The 16,577-nt window shown below is 41.1% G+C and overlaps 1 protein-coding gene across 2 annotated transcripts; it reads right to left on the bottom strand.

Annotated features, from left to right (window-relative positions):
* Positions 1-1,772: 1,772 nt before the first annotated feature.
* Tceanc (transcription elongation factor A N-terminal and central domain containing) lies at positions 1,773-7,260 on the bottom strand. 2 transcript variants are annotated; one of them, XM_006256856.5, is made up of 2 exons: positions 7,142-7,260; positions 1,773-5,162 (listed from the first exon to the last, which is right to left on the bottom strand). In XM_006256856.5, exon 2 carries the CDS (start codon positions 5,152-5,154, stop codon positions 4,078-4,080), a length of 1,077 nt encoding a protein of 358 aa, XP_006256918.1. In that variant the 5' UTR covers positions 5,155-5,162; positions 7,142-7,260; the 3' UTR covers positions 1,773-4,077. The 2 variants fall into 2 exon arrangements, with proteins under 2 accessions (XP_006256918.1, NP_001102485.1); NM_001109015.1 differs by lacking the exon at positions 7,142-7,260 and having other exon boundaries at positions 4,078-5,154.
* Between the last annotated feature and the right edge of the window lie 9,317 nt (positions 7,261-16,577).

Below are 16,577 nucleotides of genomic sequence, written 5' to 3'. Positions count from 1 at the left end.
ATGTATTTTAAAATCATCCTCTTTTCTAAATATCAGATGACTATCCGTTATAAAGGATCTAAGAAGGCTCCTGTGTATCCAAAAAGTTAGCACCTGGCAAAGCAAAATGTGTAATCCTCCCAATAGAAAATTTGTGACAGCATGTAATAACATTTTTGTCAACCTCACTTTAAATATGAATAGGATTCCATGAGGTTGTCACTGGTTCGCACATCTGATTGTGACACTCTTCTGAAACTAAGAAGTGACTTTTTACAATCCAGGTGCTTACAATAACTACCTCTGAGATAAATATACTTTGGCAAAATATTTGGCATTTATTGGGTGTTATAAAAAGAACAACTCGGGCTGGAGAGATGGCTCAGTGGTTAAGAGCACAGACTGCTCCTCCAGAGGTCCTGAGTTCAGTTCCCAGCAACCACATGGTGGCTCGCAACCATCTGTAATGGAATCTGAAGTCTAACATCTGTACCCTACCATGCACAAAATAAATACACGCGAAAAATATATACATGTAAAAGAGAAAAAAATGTTATAAAACAACAACAACGACAAAGCAATCTGACCTAAAAGAGGAAGGGCCAGCTCCAGCAAAGGCAATGGAGTAGTGCCAGCCACAAGCTTCCTGCCTGGCACTTAGAAATGGTGTCGGGAATGAAAGAAGCCTCTCATCACAGGAAATGACCAGGGAAGAGACAGAGCCACGATTGTACTCAGTCCTTCATTGTAAAAAGCCATATGAACAAAGGAGCAAACCTTCCCACATCCAGGTATTAAAATGGATTTTCCACCCTATGCAGTCACCATGGAGACTTGGGTAAAGGCGCTATGTGTTTAGTGCTGACACTGTTATTTGATTACTGGCCACAGTGAGGAAATTTTGGATTGGGCATATTCTATGAAACAATCATTGTCAAAATTGCAAAGGGGTTCATTAACTATCAGGATGCGAAATTGTATTCTTTCTATACTTTCATTTGACCACTGTTAATGGTCACTTATTTGGTGTTCCTACAGTCATCCTTGTTTCTCTCATGACTTAACAAAGCAGCTACAATGGCCTTCCTAAAAGGCACTCAAATCCCATGACTACAAGTTGCCTTGCTTCAATGATTTTTTTTAAAGACAAATCACACTACACACTCCAAAGCCCCCAAGTCCTTATTGATATCATGACCTACAATGAACCCTAGGAACTCTGGAGTCTTTTCCATTGTCTCTCACTCACATCAGCTGTTCCTGATAAGCAGGCACCGTCCCATCCTGGAGCCCTCAGAACTGCTCTTTGTTCCGATGAGGGCAATTTTAAATTAGAATCTACCCCACCAGCAACTGCAAAGAAACTCTTTTGGCTGGCAGTGGTGGCACACACCTTTAATCCTAGCACTTGGGAGGCAGAGGCAGGTAGTTTAAGGCTAGCCTGCCTGGTTTACAGAGTGAGTTCCAGGAAGCCAGGACTTCATAGAGAAACCCTGAAACACCACCAACAACCAAAACGAAAGAAAGAAAAGAAAAGAAAGAAGAAACTCCTTTGTCTTTTGGGGGATAAAAGAAAGAAAGAAAAAGAGAGGGGGAAGAAACTCTTTCTCTCTCCTTTTAGGGGATAAGACACAGTGTAAAATAATTGTCTATATTTAGAAAATGTAAGTGTCTCACTGACCAAAAGAATAAAACCCACATCACCATTTCCTTGTTGCAAAACTAACTGACAGAGCTTATGGGAAATGAGGAAGACCTCATACATTTAAAAAAGAACCTTGGAGAGTAAGAGATTTTTCCATTTTAAATGCTTTTATTTTTGATAAATGTAGCTTACAAAATCTCAGTACAAAGAACCATACAGAGATATATAAAAAATCGAAGCACCAAACTGACTTGAACAAATGAAACAAGGTTTGTATATGCTGTGTGTGCTCTTGCACAATCACTGTCTAGATTTTATGATCATTCCAAGTCACATGAAACCACATTTTGTGCAACTTTTGAGTTTTTGATGACTTTGTAAGTTACTCTTTAAAGGACTAAAACATTTCATCATGGTGAACAGCCCTGGAATGCCATATGGAGAAAATACGACAAAATATAATTCAGACTTGACAGTTTCAAGCTGATTTCTTCAAAAAAAAAAAACCCTAAAACAGAAATGTTTGCTAGTTTTATGCACCCATTGGGGAACTGTCATATTGAGGTAAAATATATATATAAAGAAAAGCTTACATATCCCATTGAAGGAACACTGGGGAGTTAGGCGATAATAACTAGTGAAAATGTGAGTTTATATGGAACTAAGAAAGGAAGTCTTTGATATGATAAAATCAATGAATGGTGGCTTACACTGAAAATCATAGCACTTTGGTGGCTAAGGCTAGCCGGTGTGAGTCTGAGGCCAGCTTAAGCTACAGAGTGAAGCTAGTTTCATAAAAATAGAAACTCTTCACGTATCTGTCAAACAACAAAAGAGAAAATGTCTATCTAATCACCCGGAATTAAACTGGAAAAGGAGTACATATATGCAAGGTTTTGTGTTGATTGCGTATAAAATTGTTTTACATATTAAAAAATATCAAATACCTTGAATGACAAACTAGGTATCACTTTAAAGGAAAAAATGAGTCATACTTACATAAAAAAAAGGCTTGTGTATAAGCATACAAATCAGTAAACATTGTTTGCAAAGGCTTGAGAAGGGATTTCCTCTTCAGTTAGTATATATATATATATATATATATATATATATATATATATATATTTAGATTGAAGGAATGAACTTCCTCTAACAACTAGTGTCATTTTCACATGAGCAGATTTTGAATTTCAAACCCGACACACATGCCTTTGAAGACATATAGATTTCTAGCATCAAGAAACTATATATCATAGTTTATGGAGTGCTAAAAAAACCACAAAGGTCATTCAACTAAGGAATCAGGGTATGAGCCAAATTCTGACTTATAGTGCAACTTTTCACCAGTCAAGAGACTTGAAAAATGAAAAAATTAAGGACAAAAGAATAAAACTCTACTCACATAAGCTTAGAGGTCCTGAATACTATTTGCTTAGCACCAACTTCCAAGAGTATACTTCTTACAAAATCAATATTAAGTCGTTCTCTAATTAAATCTTTTTGGATTTGGCAGTGTTTCTCTATAAACCATGGGATTATGCCTTAGAATTCCCAATGCTAGGATTACAGGCTTGAAACATAAAGCCCTTTTAACAGTTTTGAGACAGAGACTTTGCAAGTCAAACTGGCTCTGAACTCACATAAATCCTCCTGCCTCATTCTCCCTAGCATTTGGATTACAGGCATGTGCCATCACACCTGCTTCAGAAGTAAAGTGGAAAATCTGGGATCAGTGTGAGGCAGACTCCAAATAGTTGTATAACCTGGGAGTGTAGGCCTCTTTCCTCATCTGTAAAGTCTCCAAAATAACATTAATTTCTTCAGAACTATAGAAAGGCTCAAATGAGAGACTATTTACAGGTAGTTCCTAACTCGAACTGCAACTTAAACCAAGAAATGACCAAAGAGCAATGCTGACTACTGGGTCCGGTGCCATAGGTTCATACTGAATTGCACTGGGCTTGGCTCTTGGCACCAGTACATTTCAATGCTTCTCAGAAAATTCTAATATATAGTCACTCCTGAGAACCACAGTGATTCTCAAAGTATCCCAGAGGATCACTTGGAGACTCTGCCAAAATACAGATCAGGATTCAAGGAGCACCAGGCAAGAGTCTTCATCTCTAACATGCTCTCAGGCTGTGTTGAGCCACAGTGCCACTCTGAGTCAAGTCTTAAGTGGCCACAAAGTACAATGTGATAGCCTTCTATGGCCTACACATTGGCAAACAACTCTCCCTCCTTGGTTTAGTACTGTAGTAAGAACAGTGCATTAAGCAGGTGTGGTGTAAAGCAAGCACTCCTGAGAATGGACCAGCTTGGGCTATATACTGACGTCTTTCACAAACCAAACTCCCGAAGGCAAAAATAAGATTCAGATTTTGTTGAAAAACGAGCACAGAAGGTTATGTTTTATATTTAAAACATATGTCCTTGAAAAGATTATTAACAAATCACAAGCACACCCAGTCGTTATGGTACCACTGCTCCCCACATTCATTACAAATGACATAGGTCATTTGTTCATCTGGGTTTGAATTCTGCACCCAACTTGGAAGGAAAAGTGTTCCTCTGGCAATTACAGTGACTGTGCAGTTGTATTTATCACAGCGCCTACACTTAATTTTATTTGTGTGTGTGCCATCAACTATTTGGGGAAGGTGATGTTCCTGAATACTGGATTCTATATAGGAAGCTCTCAACTGCTTCAGCTCCTGGTTTGCCATGTCCAGTACAGTCATTTCAGCAAATTCCCTTGCAGATATGGTTCCAGAGAGCAAATTTTGTTGTAAATGAGAATTTCTGGGGTTGTTCAAATTGGCAACTTTGCTTCGAATATTATTTTTATATTTTTTGATATCGTTTGAATGAAGAGTAAAAATGTGCTCTTCAATTTGTCTTGCTAAGTTTTGCCAAAAGTGAACTTTTGTGTGATCTGTGCAAGAACTAGCTAAGGCTTTATAGAGAAGTTCTATGCACTTAGATCTCACAGACACTAAGGGATTATCTAGCACACCTGAGCTCTTGCTCGGAGATTCAGAGTCATCCTCCAAATAGCCTTCATTAATTTCCATTTGAGCAGCACTACTTTCAGACCCAAATGCTGCAGCAGCCTTTGCAGCATCTTGGGGTGACAGCCTAGAGAGAGAACTACAGAGACCCAATATCTCATTGTGGCTAGAGCCTGGTGTCTCATCTTGGCTTTCATCCTGAGAAACTGCAACACTTACTTCCTTATTAACATCTGTATGGAGTACTTTAAGGCTTTCCCTTGTTTTGAAGTGTGTATTCTTATAGAAACCTCTCCACTTTGCCAGCAGACACTTGGCCTTCTTTTTTAAAGTCACTGATGGGCAGTTTTTGAGGACTCTGTAAACAGCTCTGACCACATCTGTCTCCTGCAGATGCTCCTTAGACACATAAATCATTTCTAGCTCAGTAAGCTGTTTACCAATATCCTCAAAATACCTTTTAGACACCAGTTGCTCAATCAAGGAAGCCCTGGCAATGATCTGGTTCTTGTCAGACATTTTCACAGCTGCAAAGAAAAAAAAAGAAAAAGATGGTTCAATCTTTCTAAGCTTGCCTTTACCAGCGGCAGCTGCTGAATAGTAAACTAGAACTTCTGCCAGCTGTTCATGTGATGTTTTCTGAAGGAGTACTCTAAGTAGATACCGCAGTAATGTGAACTACTCAACTCTCAAGACTTTTATTCTCAACAACAGAAGGAAAATGGCGCAGCAAAGTTTAAGCAGAACATTCAAAGACTTTGTAGAATATCAGCTATAACTTTCCTACCTCCAACTGTACAAATCAGTATCTATCTAGATTAAGAATATTCAGGAAGCTATCATGGTGGTATATGCTTGCAATCTTAGCACTTGTGGGGTAGAGTCAGCAGGAATAGGGATATACTGCCATCTTTAGACACACACAGAAAAGTTGAGGCTAGTCTGGAATGCATGAGACCCTGCCTAATCTTGGGTAGAATGTGATGATCATCTTGGGTATAAAATCATGTTCACATGAGCATCCCTCCATAAGACAAAGCTGAGCAAATACTCAGCTATTTTCTTCTCATAATCAGCTAGGAACTAAGATACTTAATGGCTTTATAATCTTTGTAGTGGTACTTTTTTAGTATAAAAAGGAAACAAAACAAAAAAGAGGGATGTTAATGGCTGAACCAATGTAAAGAAACGGGCATTAAAGGTTGGGAAGCAGGTCTAGTGAACCCTGAAATCCAACAGGATTCAATGTGCTGACATTTGAGCTGTTGGAAAAACAGAGTCACATACAGATGCCCTGCTTATTCTTTATTTGGAAATACTTTTAGATTTACAGAAAAGTTGTGAAAAATAATGCCAGCATTCCCTTTATACAAATTCATATGCCATATATATGTATTTTTTTGAAATTCTCCTATTATAGGGTCTTCTTTATTAATTTTGAAGGAAATTCTTTTCTTTTTTTTGTAATTTTATGTGTATGGATGTTTTCCCTGTCTGTCTATATGTATGTGTACCACCTAGTACCTGTGGAAGCCAGAAGAAAGTATCAGAGCCCCCTAGAACTGGAGTTACAGATGGTTTTCCTTGCAGAGTTTGGCTTCATTAACTTGTGTGTGTGTGTGTGTGTGTGTGTGAGAGAGAGAGAGAGAGAGAGAGAGAGAGAGAGAGAGAGAGAGAGAGAGAGAAGAGAAGAGAAGAGACAGACAGACCGAGACCATCCCCTCCACCCATGGGATGGAGCCTCTGAGTGGAAGTGATGAATAACACCTCAGGCTGGCTCTCTGCCTTGACCACTCTCAACCACACACAGGCATGGCCCCATTTCACAGGTATGCCTTTGCTCCAACAGCTCCCTAAACATAGCTTCATGTTATCACCACAGGTAGTTTTTACTTCTGGCTGTGTAGCAGAACCATCCAGGGAAGTCAACAAAAACTAAATCAAGCAATGCTAGGGCCTCATCCCAGGTAGAGTGAACTGGAGTCTTTGAAGGTAGGTCTTGGACATTTGTTCAGTTCTCCAGCCAATTCTGATTTAAGCCAAACCCCCAACCAATAGGTTGTCATTAGTACCAAAAAGAGCTACAGTCCTGCTCTTGGACTAAATACACAGAACCTCACTAACTTTAGACTCTGATAGATAAATCCTATTACATAAGAAACTATTAAAAATACTGCTGTATACAATTCAAATGAGAACCTCTACATTACAACTGTGATTGTAATGTAGTAAATGTTGTGATGTATACAATTTCTATAGTCAGTAATACTTATCTCTTAACAGTGGGAGGCAATGAACGTTTACTGAGCAAGTATATGGTACTATTTATGCTAAGGTTACCTCAAGTTGCATAATAAGCCTGGGATATAAATTTCATCTAACAACTGAGAAAATATGGGGAAAACATCAAAAACACTACAATGTTTTCATGTTTACCATATTTAAAATCATCTTTGTCTACATTTCCCACAAAAGAGTAATACTTCTTTTATTCCCTTGAACACACCTGACAAGCACCTCAGGAGATATTCTCTTCTGTTACAAAATGTCCAAGATGCTTTCTCTCCTTTCAGCTTGTGAGTTTCTTTTCTTGCTTGTAGTCACTGATTGTATCCTGGAAAGTCCTGGAAAACAAAGGCCACCTCAATTCTAGTTTTTTTAGTCATTCACAACTCTTCTACTATTAGATAGAACAATGATGATGAGAAGAGTGTGGGGAAAGAGGCTAACGGAATGCATGTGACGTGAAAGCAGACGGGAGCATTATCTGGGACAGGGACAGGAATCTGTCAAAGGGGTAGGGAAGCATGGAGAGGACAGTGGATAAGGGAGATAAAATAGAATAAAACATAATGATATCTACAAATAAAATGCAATAACGAAATCTACTATTCTGAGCTGGGTAGGGATGAGCCCAAGGTGAAGCAGTGGACTGCACTTGGAAGGCAGAGATAGGTGGATCTATGTGAATTCGAGCCTGGTCTACAGATTGAGTTCTATGACAGCCAGGGCTACAGAAAAAAAAAACCTTGTCTCAAAAAACCAATCCCAAAAATAACCAAACCAACCAAACAGAAACCCTTAGTACTCTGTATGCTAACAAAAACATTTTAATATCCTAGATCAAAAAACCCCGTGGTGTCCACTGTGAGCTAATCAAGTAGGTCTGAGCAGTCTTTGGAATATAGATACTCAAGAAACTATAGTCCCTAGGAGGGCGGAGGTACTAGACAAGTTGGCTACGTTTACTGATCATCTTGTGTCTCTACTTCCTCATCTTCAAAATGGCTGACTGTGCCATCCTGGATTAATATATGAAACAAATAAGATAGTTCTAATGGATCACTTAGTCTTTATAAAGTGACTGACAAATCTACAATAGAAAGTTAAAAGAAATTGCCAGGGGCTGGCAAAATGGCTCAGTGGGTAAAGGTTCTTGCCATCAAGCCTGACACCCTGAGCTCAATTCCTAGAATATAACAGAGGAACAGAACTGACAAGTTGTCCTCTGACTTCTACATGTGCATTCATACATTAACTGTAAGTTAAAAATGAGTAAATTTTGCCAGGTATACTGACACACATCCTAGCACTTAGGAGGATAAGATAGGCTGGTTGTCAATTCCATACATGAGCTTTACAGTGACACTTTGAAAAAACATTGAAAAGGATTTAACATCTACCATACCCGCTGTTGTTCCAGGACAGGAGGTCAGCAAATACTTTCTGTAAAAGGACAGATAGGAAATACTTTAGACTTCTGGTGCAGGGACTATTCAACTCTGCTACTTTTGCAGCAGGGACAACAGACAGCATAACTGAATGGGCTGGAGCAATGGTTAAGCCGTTGTGTACTAATACTGCAGACAGCCAGGTTCAGTTCCCACTGAGTGACTCCCAAGTGCTTATAACCCAGGTTTAGGAAAATCTGATGCCTTTAGCCTCCAATGGGACTGGCATTCACACGCAAATGCCCACACATCTATATACAGTAAAACATAAGAAGGCAGGCTGGGGCTGGGGAGACGGCTCAGTCGGTAAACTGCCTGCTGTGCAGTGAGGACCTGGGTCTGGATCCCCAGTATCCACATAAAATGCCAGGCTTATGTTGCACACCTGTAATTCCAGGAACGAGGAAGGGAGAGACGGTCAATCTTTGGAGTTCACTGGCCAGGCAGTCGAGCTGAACCGTTGAGCTTCAAGTTCAGTGACAGAGCCTGTCTCTAAAACAAAAGGGAAGGATAGGAATTAAGGAAAACATCTACGTTGATTCGCACAAATTATTATTTTAAAGTGAGTGTGTGTGTGTGTGTGTGTGTGTGTGTGTGTGTGTGTGTGTGTGTGTTTGTGTTGGGGGGGTCTGATGATGAGGCTCAGTTTGTGGAATATTTACCTAGCATGCATGGGGCACTGAGTTTGCATCACTTTACCTCCCCACTCCCCTCCACAAAGACCTCATAAAGCCACTGTGGTCAGATAAGAGGCCAGCCAGGACTATTAGAGATCTTATTTCAAACTAGAAAGTGGGCAGTCTGTGTTTGGCCACAGGATATTGTTTGTAAGCGCCTTTTGTAGAGCAATTCCATCTCACATAAAGATTTCAAGCCACAAAAATATTTTTAAATGTGTGATAGTATGTTGAAAGTTGATGGATTTTACTCTAATTTTAGTCAGCCACAATATTTTTCCCCTTTAAAAATGCGGTGGTACAGAACATACCCAGGATCTTATGCAAACCTGATAAACAGGTTAATTCCTTATTGTGTTAATTCTCAGAAGTCTGCTGTGCTTTACATTTATAACACACTCTAATTTAGATCAGACACATTTCTTGGTAGTTGTACTTCATATAACTAAGATAATGCATATATGTTTTACCAATTACCAGTGCGTGTGTACACACACACACACACATACACAGTATGTGGACATATAAAACCTTTTACGGTGATAGCAAGAGTAAGCCTTACAATGTATTGCCTGAATGCACGAAGATGCCTGGAAATATGGAATTATGGGAAGGGCATACCCACATCTGCACTAAAATCGCCTAAACGTTTAGAGAAAGGACAAAAATGTTCTCTGTGAAATTTTTCAGAAGCTTAGGGCACAGACCAGCAGTAACCCATCTGCTTACGTCTTTAACTATCTATCTCTCAACATCGAGGGGAAAAAAGGAATTTTCTAGCTCCGGCCTTACTTAACGGTCGGGCTTCAAGGCCCTGGCTCAGAAGGGAAAGGACGGGGTGGGGGTGGGGGGCGGAGGCGGGGAGACGAAACGAAACGCCAGCAGGGGCGTTGCTGTTTTTGAGCCGCCACGTAGCCCGCCCAGAGAGATTCCGGTGGGTGGGGTTGAATACTAAACAAAGCCTGAAGAAATCCACCCAGGGTTGGGGGGCGGGGGGGTGTAACGGCCCGAAGTACAAGCAATGGCGGCGCGACTTCCGGCCCGCCCAAACAACCTCAGCTAAAGGGGAGGGGGGAATTCAACCTTAGAGCCGCCCGGGTACAGGGAGCGTCAGGGCACCCCTGCGAGCCAGGATGGACTTCCACTGGAAACGGGAGTTGGCCCTTCAGCGGGGGACGAGCTAACGGAAATGGCGGAACGCCGCCTTCCAAGACGCCCGGTTACCGCCCCAGCGGCCACAGGACCGACCGCCCGCCCGGAAGCGCGACCCCCTTCTGAGGGAACTTCCGGTTCTCAGGGCCGGATGACATAGCCTGTATCAGTCCTAACGTTCCGGCGAGCCGACGTGGGCGTGGGATTTGACGCTGACGTGCTCTGGAAATGGCGCCTGCTCTGAGCGATCCGTAGCGCGTGGGGGCGGGGGTCGCCTAGTAGTAGCAGTCCCCTGAGGGAGGAGCTAGGGCCTGAAGTGAAACTAACCCGGTTTAGATTGTTGATTTGCTTACTCTTTTTATTTTCGGTCCAAACAGTAAAATAGATTAACAAAATAAAAACAGGCCGGCCGTGGTGATGGACCTAAGTAGGCAAATGCTGAAGACTAAAGAACAAGACAGGAGGATCTTGAATTCGAGGCTGGGTCAAACCTTTTAAAAGGCTGGACCTGATCCTTGCCTTCCTAAATAAATAAAAACCTCCATCAGAACAATAAAATAAAATATGAATGGCTGACCTTGGTGGCCTGTAATGGTTGGTTTTTGTTTTTGTTTTTGTTTTTGTTTTTTTTTTTGATCAATATAAAAATGGTGGAACTTGGTGGCATGCAATACTAGCGCTCCAGAGGCAGAGATGGGAGACTCTCCATAAGTTCCGGGCCAGCTAGGGTTACATAGTAAGACTATCTCAACTAACTAACCAGGCAACAAAAAGACAAGCCATAATTATCCATATGCTTAATAGTAAGTAGTCCAACAAGCATGTAACATGCATCACAAGAATGAAAGAAAGTAGTAAACATTCATTAATTAGTCTGAACGCACTTATACACATTGTTTGCCTTCAAGGATTAAAACCACAGTGATAATTGAACTAGAAAATGTGGCAGTGTCCTTTGACCTCCAATGCCAAAACAATTCAGGAAAAGATTTAAGGAAACAAACTCTAGTGTTGTGTACTGGATATGATCACAGCATGGAGAAAACGGAGTGATCCTGTCATGAATGTAAGAGTTTACCTCAGAAGAGGGAGGACAAGGAGCTCACAGTGATCAGGATAAGGGATGTCTGATTATGTTTTGGACAGTTAGTATCAGGGTATGATTACAAAGCAATCTTGGTTTGGGTTTGGTTTGGTTTAAACACAGATTCTCACATTGCAGCCTGACCTACAACTATGTAGCCCAGCCTGTCCTCAAACCAGGATAATCTTCCTGTTCTCCAAGTGCTGATATTATGGGTATGTATCACTAGGCCCTGTCTAGGAGTATTGTTTTGTCATGGTTTATCACTCACAGAAAGTAGCCCCATTTGATATTGAAGTTCTCTGAAATTACGTTTTACAAAACCGCAAGGTCTTGATTGTCAACTTGACACATCTGGGAAGAAGGAGCCTCAATTGAAGAATTGGACACATCTAAGCAGCATTTTCTCTATTTCTAATTGATGTAGGAGGGCTCAGCCCTTGTGTGAAGGCAGTACTATCCTAAGGCCTAGCCTATATACAAAAGGTAGCTGATATGTACTTGGGAGCAAGCCAGTAACAGCATTCCTCCATGGTTCCTGCTTCAAGTTCCTGCCCTAACTTCCTTCAATTATGGGCAGTAACCTGTAAAATGAAATAAATCCTTTCCTCACTAAGTTGTATTTGGCCATTGTATTTCCCAGCAACAGAAACCAAACTAGGATATAACCCAATAGGATTTTTGCTGAAGATTTTAGAGGATGGGATTGTAGGCAGAAGGGGGGTGGTGTGGAATGAAGGACTAGAGCAGATACTGAGGGTGATTGGAAAGTGAGGATGAGAAGCTCTGAGAAAATATCAGGACTCTGCTAAAGCTGGGCTATAAAAATGTGCACACATAAGGCCTAAAAGATGTTTCAAGAGCCTGGCTTGTGTTTGGCTTGCAAAGAATCTTTGTCTTTTTTTTTTTTTTTTTTTTTTTGCTTGTTACAAAAAACAATTTTTGATAGCTTAATTTGAGTAGAATTTATTTGAGCGAAGAATGATATTCATGAATTAGGCAGTGCTGCCCAGAACTAGAGAAGCAAAATCCAGAGCATTCACAGGGTAATATTGGTCACGTGGAAAAGAAGCACAAAAGAAGAAATGGCTTAGCTTGATGCTGCTCCAGATGGGACTCTGGATATACAGTCTGCTCACGTGGAATACTGCAATTGGCTGAGGCTTAGCTATTATACTTGCCCAGTAGAGTTGCACTTTCTTTCCTTTTTTTATTTAAAGATTTATTTATTTATTTTATGTACAGCATTCTGCCTGCATATGTGACTGCAGGCCAGAAGAGGGCACCAGATCTCATTACAGATGGTTGTGAGCCACTATGTGGTTGCTGGGAATTGAACTCATGACCTCTGGACGAGCAGTCAGTGCTCTTAACCACTGAGCCATCTCTCCAGCCCAAGTTGTACTTTCTTTACATCTGAGAATAGGCTGCAGTTCACTGTGCAACTTAAATGTCATATGCCTTATTGGTCTGTCTGTCTTTCTTTCTTTCTTTCTTTCTTTCTTTCTTTCTTTCTTTCTTTCTTTCTTCCTTTCTGTCCTTTCTGATACTTTTAGGTTCATTTTCTGAGTTACTCTGGCCACCTTCAGGAACATGCGCTCAGCTAGGTGAAGAGTGCTCAGTTAGGGTATGCTAGGCTTTGAGTTCAGTTCTGATCACTGGGAGTGTGGGGCATCATGGTGGGGGATAAATGAAGGGCTTTGGAACATCATTGTCCTTAAGCGGTAACCTAGCAGGACTAAATCTCTGGTGCAATTTGTAATGTATAGTTCTTGAAATATATAATTTTTTGCAAGGATTGTAGCAAGAGATTGGGGAGGTTGCTCAGTGGTTAATCAGAGGATTTGGGCTTGATTGTCAGCACCCACATGACGGCTCACAACTGTGTGAAACTCAGGGATTGTTGTCTCCTTCTGTCCTCTGTTGGTACTAGGCATGTACATGGTACACATACCTGCATACATGCAGGCGAATAACTGTACCAGAATGAAGGTGTAGCTGAGCTCTAGAGTGGTTGTGCGAGCATGAAATAAATAAGCCCTAGGTTCTATCCCCAGCAGCACATTAAATCCCCAAGCCAAAAAGTCCAACCAAAACTACTAAAACTTTCTGTGAATGAGTTAGTCTAAATACTAAAAGTTATTTCAAAAGCTCCCAGTAGAGCCTTCAGGGACATTATAACCAGTTTTTTTTTTTTTTAAATGACCCTGCTGTATGGAGGAGTAAAAAAAAAAACCCAAAAACAATAGTCAAAATTCTAAAAAAAGAAAACCAGATATGACCCAGATACCAGAAGGTGTGAAGGAAAAAAAATCCCAAAACTCTAAAACACAATATATCACCTGAGAGGCAAGCTATAGTTATCCTGTAGTGGCCTTGACCACTGCAATCGGCATGCACTGCTCATGTTTAGATAAGACTTAGAAGCCAGTTCCTCAGTTACACTGCCTCAACGCCAAGTTCTCAGCCACTGTGGATAATGGGCAGTGTATTATATGGCACAGTTAGACTACATGTCCATCACTGCAGAAAGTTCTGTGGAATGGTTCTGGCTCAGCTCATCTGGAATGACTCCATAATAGAGCTGGAAATAGACACCAAGAAAACTGCTGAGAATTTTATTGTTTGGGGCAATTTTAAGTTGACTGTCCATTACTCAGTTCTAGGATCAGTTAAACATAGGCTTTGGGACTTTGGTGCTCTTATTTGAATATCAGTCGACTGTTCATCTGTAAATCACTTGAGTACCTGGTACCCACAGAGAGCATCAAATGCTCTGAAACTGGAGTTACAGATGACTGGGAAATGAAAGTGGATCCCATGTAAGAGCAGCAAGTGATCTGAAGCAGTGGGCTATCTCTCCGGCCCTGGGGTCTTTGCTTTAAAAAGCACCTTTCAGCTGTTTCTGTACTCAGAGACGCTCTTGGATCAATTTCATTCAGTGCGGTGGAAACTACATTTCAATCCTAATTAGTTGTCTCTGAGTGGCAACATGGATTTCCTGAGCTCAGATAGACAGTCCTTTCCTGTAAATTCCCAAGGAACGGAGGCAAAAATCCTTCTGAGGGCCTCTCCAGAGGCTTACTTAGGAAAAAGCTGCAGATGTTGTCCATGGAATGAAGTCGGAGCAATCATATCTCTTTTGGGGTTCTAAGGTGCTGACTGACATTCATTTCCTGTTAAACACATGGACCAGACTTTGGGCTGAGCTAGGGGTTGTTCAAAAAGCTCAGAGAACGTAATGGATGAGATTTTTTTTTTAAAGTTCAAGTTTCAAGAGTTACAGAATGGCAGGACACATTATAAAAACACAAAGATTGTAGAAGCACGGTAAGTTTGGCTTCTGCAACAGATACCTCAGACATGCACAGGTAAAAGGAGACAGAAACAGTGAATCTTCCAGGGAAAGGACCCTCACCAGGAAAGTTACTATCTGCACAGATCAGACCATGGCTGGCTGGTGGGCCAGGGACAGAAAAGAGGGAGTGGGAAGACCTGGGAGTGGGAAGGTCGAGCCTCTCTCCAAGCTCAGAAGTGGGGGTGGTAATCAGAGGACAAATTGTGAGATTCAGTTCTTTTTTTTTCTACCATGTGGGTTCCAGGCTCAAACTCTGATTGTCAGGGTTGGTGGTAAACACCTTCAACTACTGTCAACTACTACTACTGTCAACACACACACACACACACACACACACACACACACACACACACACAGACAGAGAGACAGAGAGACAGAGACAGAGACACACAGAGAGACAGAGACAGAGACAGACAGACAGACAGACAGACAGAGAGAATGTGTGTTTATATAGCACAGGTTAAAGATTTTTCACTTTTTTTGAGATAGGATTTTTGAGACAGGATTTATCTGTGTAGCCCTGGCTGTCCTGGAACTCCCTCTAAACCAGGCTGGCCTGGAATTCAGAGATCTGCCTGCTTCTGACTCCTGAGTGCTGGATTGAAGGTAGAGGCCAACACACCTGGCTAAAGCTTTTCACTTTCAAACATTGTGTTAAGTGCTAACTTCATTGTTGTAAGCCCCTTATTGTGGAGACAAGATCTTCCTGTATAACCCAGACTGGCCTTGAACACACAGAGAAACCCCTATCTCAAGCTGCTGAGTGCTGTAGTTTTAGGCGTGCACCAGCAGTCCTGGTTTGGAATAGTCTTTGACATTTAATTATCATAGAATTGTGATTTTTGTTGTCTTTTATTGGCAAATGAGCACACTAAAGTGAATACCACTTAAAGCTATATGTTGGTTAAAAAAATGTCTTCTGAATGAAGATTTGCTCTCAAGTGCTTCCTGTTTGTCCATCCTACTACCCCTGGGTAAGTTCTATCTGACTTCCATCTCCAGAGCTTAGTGTTATCTGCCTGAGTCTTATTAAAAGCAGACTCACTGGGCTGGAAGATGAGTCAGTAGATAAAGTCCTTCTCATGTGAAGGACTTTAAGTGTGAAGACCTTATTTCCAGTCCCCAGCACCTATAGAAAAGCTAGGCATAGTGTTGTCTACATCTGTAAACCCCATGCTGGAGGCAGCGAGACAGCCTAGCTGAATCAGTGAGCTCCAGGATCCAGGAGAGAACTTGTCTCGAAAAGTAAGATGGAGGGGCTGGGGAATTGATGGTTTAGTGACGAAGAATGCTTGTATTTTCATAGAACCAAAGTTTAGTTCTCAGCACCCACATGGTGGTTCCCAACTGTCTATAATTCCAACACACACACACACACACACACACACACACACACACACACACACACACGACAAACTCATAGTGCTGGTTTATGTAGATTTGTTTCACTCAATTTTATGTCTGTAGAATTTGCCTCTGGCAGGCTCTGGCAGGCTTTCATTCTGTGTGGTCTTGGTTTGCTTACAGCTAACATAATATATGCATTTTTATATTGGTGGTCATTTGAGTTGTTTTCGTTTTGCTTTTGAATCAGGGTCTCTCTTCATAGCCCTGATCATCCTGGAACTGTGTATTGGTGACTGGCCTTGAAGCTCACAGAGATCTGTCTGCCTCCCAAGTACTGGTATTAAAGGCATGGGCCTTGTTTTGGGTTCTGGACAATCATGAGATAAACTACTGTGTGTATTTTCATCCATTTCTTTTGGTGAATATATGCCCTATTCTTGAGAATATACTCAGTGTAATTGTTAGGAAATAGGGCAAGCATTTGTTTTAGACAACACTGCCAAATATTTTTCCAAATTACTTGTTATAATTGACACTTCTATCAGCAAGGTGTGGGAGTTCTCATATCCTTGCCAACACTTAGATTATCAATT

This window comes from Rattus norvegicus, chromosome X (genome assembly GCF_036323735.1).
Source record: "Rattus norvegicus strain BN/NHsdMcwi chromosome X, GRCr8, whole genome shotgun sequence".
Lineage (NCBI taxonomy): Eukaryota > Metazoa > Chordata > Mammalia > Rodentia > Muridae > Rattus > Rattus norvegicus.
This window is presented reverse-complemented; position numbering and strand designations above follow the sequence as displayed.

Coding starts and splice junctions, on each gene's coding strand:
- Tceanc (XM_006256856.5), bottom strand. CDS start 5,154: ATGTCTGACAAGAACCAGATCATTGCCAGGGCTTCCTTGATTGAGCAA.